The sequence below is a fragment of the Mixophyes fleayi genome, chromosome 4 (genome assembly GCF_038048845.1).
Source record: "Mixophyes fleayi isolate aMixFle1 chromosome 4, aMixFle1.hap1, whole genome shotgun sequence".
Taxonomy (NCBI): Eukaryota; Metazoa; Chordata; class Amphibia; order Anura; family Limnodynastidae; genus Mixophyes; species Mixophyes fleayi.
In genome coordinates, this window is record NC_134405.1 from 344,070,671 (window position 1) to 344,077,770 (window position 7,100).

The following is a 7,100-nucleotide window of genomic DNA, read 5'->3' on the forward strand; positions in this document are numbered from 1 at the left end:
GTTCTACTTTTGAGCTGAAGACTTTGATCAAGTGAGTTACATGCACTCTACTGACTCATCTGCTCCGTTCTTCTTCCCCTGACACTTTATATATACAGGGCCTGATTCATCTTCGGACACAAGTCCATTTGCGTGCCATGTCTAGGGTAAAATAGCTGTGAGCATGTGCCAAAGCGGGACTTACACCAACAAATGCAATTGTATGCAATTCATGTCAGAATGCAAATGACACTTGCGACTGTCTAAGACTCGATGATGCAGATGAATGTAGGCCGTGTACAGTAAAGTCGTGCCGAAGGCATTCTGATGCAGATGCGGCTGACTCAAGTCCTAGGTTTCTCTTATGTACGTTTGTTATCAGACTCATTTGCACCAGCTGCTGGGCAGGTGTAAGTGCCGACTAATAGAAATGACTGACATGGCATCATCTTTGTATTAAAAATTACACGTATGCGTGCCACTAGGTAGCAAAGAACATGTGTATGCAAGTAAGATAGACCATAAAAATGCATTGTATGTACAGTTCACATTAGGAACATATTGATTTATGTATTTAATGTAAAAAAATTATATATATTGTTTTACTTTTAAACATATATATAATATAAATTATTTTACATGCGTTCTGATGTGACCCTATACTGTACATATGCTTCTGCATATACTTCCTGCTTTTTAATGACCGCAACTGTTTCCAAAATAAATATTTATTTTTGCATGATGTCCCTTTATGTATTAGGTGTGTTCCTTAGTATAACTGTTTCTGTAGGTGTAATCTAACTGACAAAGTCAGCCTCGCCCTGTGTGGGAATTGTACAATGCACACACTGGTGTCTGAGTGTCAGAGACTTTCATTTTCATTTCTCTCTTCTGCTGTCAGCGATGGCGTCTGCTGATCTGAGACAGGAGCTGGACTGTTCCATTTGCCTGAACATTTATACAGATCCTGTAACACTGAGATGTGGACACAACTTCTGCCGGGTCTGTATTGATCGTGTGTTGGATACACAGGAGGGGTCTGGAGTTTATACCTGTCCTGAATGCAGAGCAGAGTTTCAGGATCGTCCTGTCCTAGAGAAAAACAGGCACCTGTGCAACATAGCAGAACATGTCCAATCTATTCCAGAGGAGGAAACTGGGATATTCTGCACTTATTGTGTCCACTCTCCAGTACCTGCTCTTAAAACCTGCCTCAGGTGTGAAGCTTCTCTCTGTGATATACATTGTAAGACACACAACAAGTCAGCAGAACATGTCTTACTTGATCCCACCACTTCCTTCGAGAAGAGAAAATGTTCTGTCCATAAAGAGATCTTGAAGTATTTCTGCAGTGAGGATGCTGCCTGTATCTGTGTGTCCTGCTGTCTGATTGGGGAACACAGAGGACACCAGATGGAGTCACTGGATGTGGCCTCTGAGAAGAAGAAGGAGGAACTGAGAAATGTTCTGCAGAAATTAACAACAAAGAGAGAGGAGACTGAGAGAAGAGTCCAGAGTCTGCAGGAGCGCAGGAGAGAAGATCAGGAAAAAGCAGCTTGTGTAACAGAGAAAGTTGATGCCCTGTTTAGAGACATCAGGAAATGGGTAAGAGTCCTAGAGAAGAGAGTCCTGAGTGAGATCTCCAGGCAGGAAGACCACATTTCACTCACTGTCTCTGATCTGATCCAACAGCTGGAAATAAAGAAGGACGAGCTGTCCAGGAAGATGCGTCACATTGAGGAGCTGTGTAACATGTCTGATCCAGTGACTGTCTTACAGGAACCAGAAACAGGTGACTTCTGTGATACTGAGGACAGAGAGAGACATGATGACCAGGTCCATGATGTAGGAGATCTGGATGTGGGTCTCATCTCAAGGACAATACACCAAGGATTATCTGATATAATAACACATATAAATATAGAGTTTGTTGCGCAGGAAGCCACAGACATAGTACTGGATACAAACACAGCTGCCAATGTTATATATATATTAGGTGACCGAAAAACTGCATCTAGGTCAGATATAGACCAAAATCGCCCAGGAACACCAGAGAGATTTCAGTGTCCTCAGGTAATAAGCATCAGGAGTTTTTCCTCTGGGCGACATTACTGGGAAGTGGATGTCGGTAAATCAAGGTGGTGGAGTGTAGGGATGTGTTATCCCAGTATAGACAGGAGAGGACGTCAGTCAATTATTGGATTAAATAATAAGTCGTGGTGTATGTGGAGGTATAATAATCAGTATTCAGTGATACATGACAGTAAATGGATCCAGTTACCTGACAATATTCCCTGTGATAGAGTGAGGATATATCTGGATTATGAGGCTGGACAGCTGTCCTTTTATTCTCTGTGTGACCCAATCAGACACTTACACACCGTCACTGCCACCTTCACTGAGCCCCTTCATGCTGTATTATGTGTATGGAAAGGCTGTATAAAGATATCTGGGTGACCACGAGCTGGGAGACATCTTGTTGACATCAAATGGAGGAGAATTTGATTGGTGGAACATTTAGCCCATAGAATGGAGCAGTGGGTGGAGCTACAATTATGTATATGTATATTAAAAATATGATTCTGGTGTAAGTAATAAATATATAATCTTCTGCATTCCATGTTATAGGAGCTGTGTTCTATGTCCAACATTATCTAACATTTGTGTTCCTGACATGCTTAATATAAATCATTCATAAAGTTATTTCTAAATATCAAAAGAATATTTTTATGTTTTCACCAATTATTTATTAGTAATTTAGGTAAAATATTTCACAAATGGTTATTGCAATCTTGAATTATTCATGCCTCACAAGTGTCCTGATTTTGGCAACACAGTCCCAATTTGAGGGTTCTATCCCCCTAACCCCGATCACAGCCACAGGAAGTTGGGAAGTATGTCATGGTGAGCAGGTGCCACACACACCAGAGGAACCTCTGATGTCCCGTGGCAATTTAAGCATGTTTATTGGGGCTGAGAGTTGGGCACAGCCTAGTCCTTCAGAAGCACTAAACATGCCCCAGGTTATGTCCATTGTGATGTTGTCACATACCCCATTGTGACAAAATGTTGGCTTTTTGATTGTTGGGAGGTCTGTGTTATTCTATTAGACAGTAGACGGAATTCAGTTGTGTGCAAAGTCCCTATGGAGCCACGCACTTCATTTTTTTTTAAACTTTTTTTATGGTGGAAATATCAAACACAAACAGAAACAAAGAACAAAACATAGGTTATATAAAGCTAAACAAGGAAGAGAAAAAAATAGACAATCAGGTTATAGAATAGAATGGAGAATGGAATAGTAAACCATAAACATTTAAACAAGATACCGCTAATTTTGTAACATTTCACACATTGTTATCAACATTTTCAATTTTTCGGTAGGGAAGGGAATAAGGAGGAGAAGGGGGGCAGGTCATCATGGACAGGGGGTAAACTGCAAAAAGGTATGAGAGGCTGGGAGCTTGGACAAAGGGCTGGGGGTCGATATAATACCAAAGAGATTAAAGGGGGATGATTAGAGTTAGAGGTATATCATGGGTTCCCATATCTGATGGAATTTGTTGCCCTTGTCATGTAAATAGTGGGTAATCTTCTCCATCCAGGCAATCAAAGAAATATAGGACGTCAGAACAGAAAGGCAGGGAAAGTTGTTGGCAATTAAGCATCTAGCGGCAGCAAGAATATGGGAGGTTAATTTTGCAGAATGCTTATCAGCATCTGGAAGTGGATAACAGAGAAGAATAGTCCAAGAATCCTTGTGGATACAACACGGGAGGAGTGAGGAGAGAAGGAACCTGACTCGATTCCAGAATGAAGAGATTTTTAGGCTGGACCTCCAGATGTATATAAAAGAACTCAAATGTCCTCAACCATACCAGCAAGTTGAGAAACTAGAAGAATACATTTTGACAAGTTTATAAGGGGGGATATGCCATATATAATAAACTTTATAACCATTCTCCTTAATGAGTGTGGACATGGAGCTGGTGGCCAACTGTTGCCTGATAATTTCCCAATAGTCCTCCTCCTGGGTTGGATCTATGTTCCTCTCCCATTCCCTCTCATGTCTACTTCCAGGAGTCAATACTGCATCAAAAGAAATACTGTAATACTGTATAGAGAGGAGTTAATGCCCTTTTGGAGGGCTGAGGAGGTACATAACTTTTCAAACGTCAAAATAGGCGGGAAGGGGTAGGAGCATCTGGAGAGACCCTACAAAATGTCTAAGCTGGAAATATTCTGAAAACTTTGGGCAGAGGTCTGGAAATTTAACTCGTAGTTGATTGAGGTCTAGAAAAGATCCTTGGTGGAGAAGGTCACCAACGAACCGTATGCTAGATGCAAGCCAGCTATGAGGAAGGGAGGTAGAGAGAACTGGGGGGGAAGTCAGGATTTCCCCAAAGGGGTAAGATGTGAGGGGAGAATGTCTGGATGCCCAGGTGGATTCTGCAGGTTTTCCAGATCTTGGCCGAAAAACTCAGGGTAGGGGATAATTTGAGAAAGAAAGACCTAGTTTGTTTATGTAGACCCCATATGCAGAAGAGGCATTTCAGCATGGAGTAATTACTCTCAATGTCCACCCATGAGAGGACAGGGAGGCAAAGGAGGCTACAATTTGACTCAAGTGAGCAGCCCAGTAGTAAATCTTTAGGTCTGGAAAGCCCCTACCACCACATTTGGTAAGTTTCTGCAGAAGGGCTAATTTGATCCTGGTAGACCTACCATTCCACATGAACTTTGCTAAACAGATTTGGAGGGCCTTCTGTAAGGGGCTTGGAATTTAATTTTACTTATAATAGTTGAACAGACAAATGAAGCATGCCAAGCAATAACTCAAACAGTTCCTGCAGTGCTTTTTCTTGGATGCTCAGGATGACTGGGTCACAATTGCTTGCGTTGGCAGTGTTCTCACTGAACAACCTGGTGCAAGACTCCACAGAGGTATCCCCCTCCTATGTCAACCATGGTTTCCAGTCGGTGGTCATTTTGTTTTCACATGCCACTTCTGGGGTTCCTTCAGCACACAAACGCGCAGGTTCTCCAAGGACAGTGGAAAAAGCTGCAGGAGCAGCTGAAGATGGTGGTAGCTAACCAAAAAAGGTTTGTGGTCACAGGAGACGGGACAGGCCAATGTTCTCACTAAACTGTGGCACTCCATATGAAATATAGCCCTAAAGCAACCCTCATTCAAACTGGGGCCTATGTATGTACCCTATGTACATACCCAATGAGTGGGAAGATAAGATAAGTCCAAATCTGCCACCTTTCTTTCGATTTCATCCAGTGTTCCATATTTCACTTCTGAAAAAATTCCTAGATAAGTGAAAGTCCCTCCTCCCGTAGTGAAGGTAGAAGGGCACATCTTTTGGTCGATCATTGACTCTCGCAGATCTGGGAGGAGAGTGCAGTATCTGGTACACTGGAAGTTCTTTGGTCCTGAAGATTGCTCTTGGATTAAGTCAACCAATGTTCACGCATCTGCACTGCTGGCCAAATTCTTCAGGCAGAATCCTGGCAAACCTAGACTATTGCATCTGGATTCTGCTCCTAAAAGGGGGGTCACTTTGAGGATTCACAACACTAGCTCCAGATAACAGCTGTTAGATAACTATTTACAATGACAGCTAAAAACACCTCTCTTAAATTTCTGTAATCAACATTCTGCTAAGAACAGCAATCTAGCTAGTCACCTCACCTGGACTACTGCACAGCTTTCTCTATTCTGCAATCAGTCCATCAGTAAAAAGGTTGAGTCAATCATAACAAATCATCTGACCTGTTTGTAGCCTTTATAAGTCCCCCAGGGCTACCAAACCTTTGCAAGAGCAAACCTTTGTTGTGGACCTCTCTGCTCGTGCTTTGAAGAAGACTTGCTTTGTTGGACTATTCAGCATGATTCTATCTTCTTCAATCTTTCAACCTTGGCGTCATCCCCCATTATTCTACCTTCTACTATCCTTTGACTTCAGCTTGTACCTCGCTATCACTCCTCTCAGGACTAAGTGGCTTGGCCGGAGGTGGTGTCTCTTCTAGCTACCCCAGCCAAGTGGGAGCTGCCAGCACCGTGACAGTTTGGAGAAGTTGCATGCTCCTCTGTTTCTCTCCTCATGTTCGTTAGTACATACCTGGGATGTGAGGAGCTTTTCCAGGAGATGCTGTGATGTCACCTGCAGCCGCATGAGAGTATCAAGATCAGGCTCTCACATGCAGCACTGTGAAAACATACATCAGCTGATGCACACCACCAGTCTGTCCACATGGGAGGTGCTTGAAGTAAAAGATTATAAGCAAACAATGAATTGATCTATACCACATTAATAATTCAAGTGGGAATAAAGACAAATCTCCCCAATTGGTTTTTCTTGTCTGTTTTTTTACCCTTTCTCAACATTAAGGACTAGATTTACAAAACTGCGGGTTTGAAAAAGTGGAGATGTTGCCTATAGCAGCCAATCAGATTCTAGTTATTTATATAGTGAATTCTACAAAATGACAGCTAGAATCTGATTGGTTTCTATAGGCAACATCTCCACTTTTTGAAACCCGCAGTTTAGTAAATATACCCCTAAGACCTTAAATCCTTTATAGAAGTAGGGGGAGAATATATTGGGGACTGAAGCAATAAGGGACAGGACAATAGGGAATAATAGGGAATACACCTGACAACAACAGCTGTTCCTCAGACTGATGGATATTGTCAGGGAGGAAAAAAGAAAAGACTCGCTAAGAACTGACAACCCTCAATATACACTCCTCAATTGAGTACCCTCAGGTTAGAGAATCCCTGAACAACAGAGGAACTAGAGACAAGCAGGAATATTTTACTAAGGAAGATCCTATATCTACGGATAAACAGGACATTATGTCAGGCTATTAATTAATAATTAAGCTATTCCAGGATTTTCACAAACCAATGAAGATGCCTACGAGACAATAATATAATCCTATAAAGATCTATATTAATACAGTGACTCCTCCCTCATTCTCCCCCCCCCCCATTCCCCTTCCATTTATTCCCACTAATTACCTTATTCCAGACTATTGGTTGTGTAAATTCAAGGTTCTAGCTGAAGTGGAAACATGGTCCTATATCAATTAACATATATAAAATGCATGTA

The 7,100-nt window shown here is 41.9% G+C and overlaps 1 protein-coding gene across 1 annotated transcript; it reads left to right on the plus strand.

Annotated features, from left to right (window-relative positions):
• The first annotated feature begins 882 nt into the window (after positions 1-882).
• LOC142150347 (E3 ubiquitin/ISG15 ligase TRIM25-like) lies at positions 883-2,516 on the plus strand. Its single transcript, XM_075205545.1, has one exon. The coding sequence runs from the start codon at positions 883-885 to the stop codon at positions 2,434-2,436; it is 1,554 nt and encodes a 517-aa protein (XP_075061646.1). The 3' UTR covers positions 2,437-2,516.
• The last annotated feature ends 4,584 nt before the right edge of the window (positions 2,517-7,100 follow it).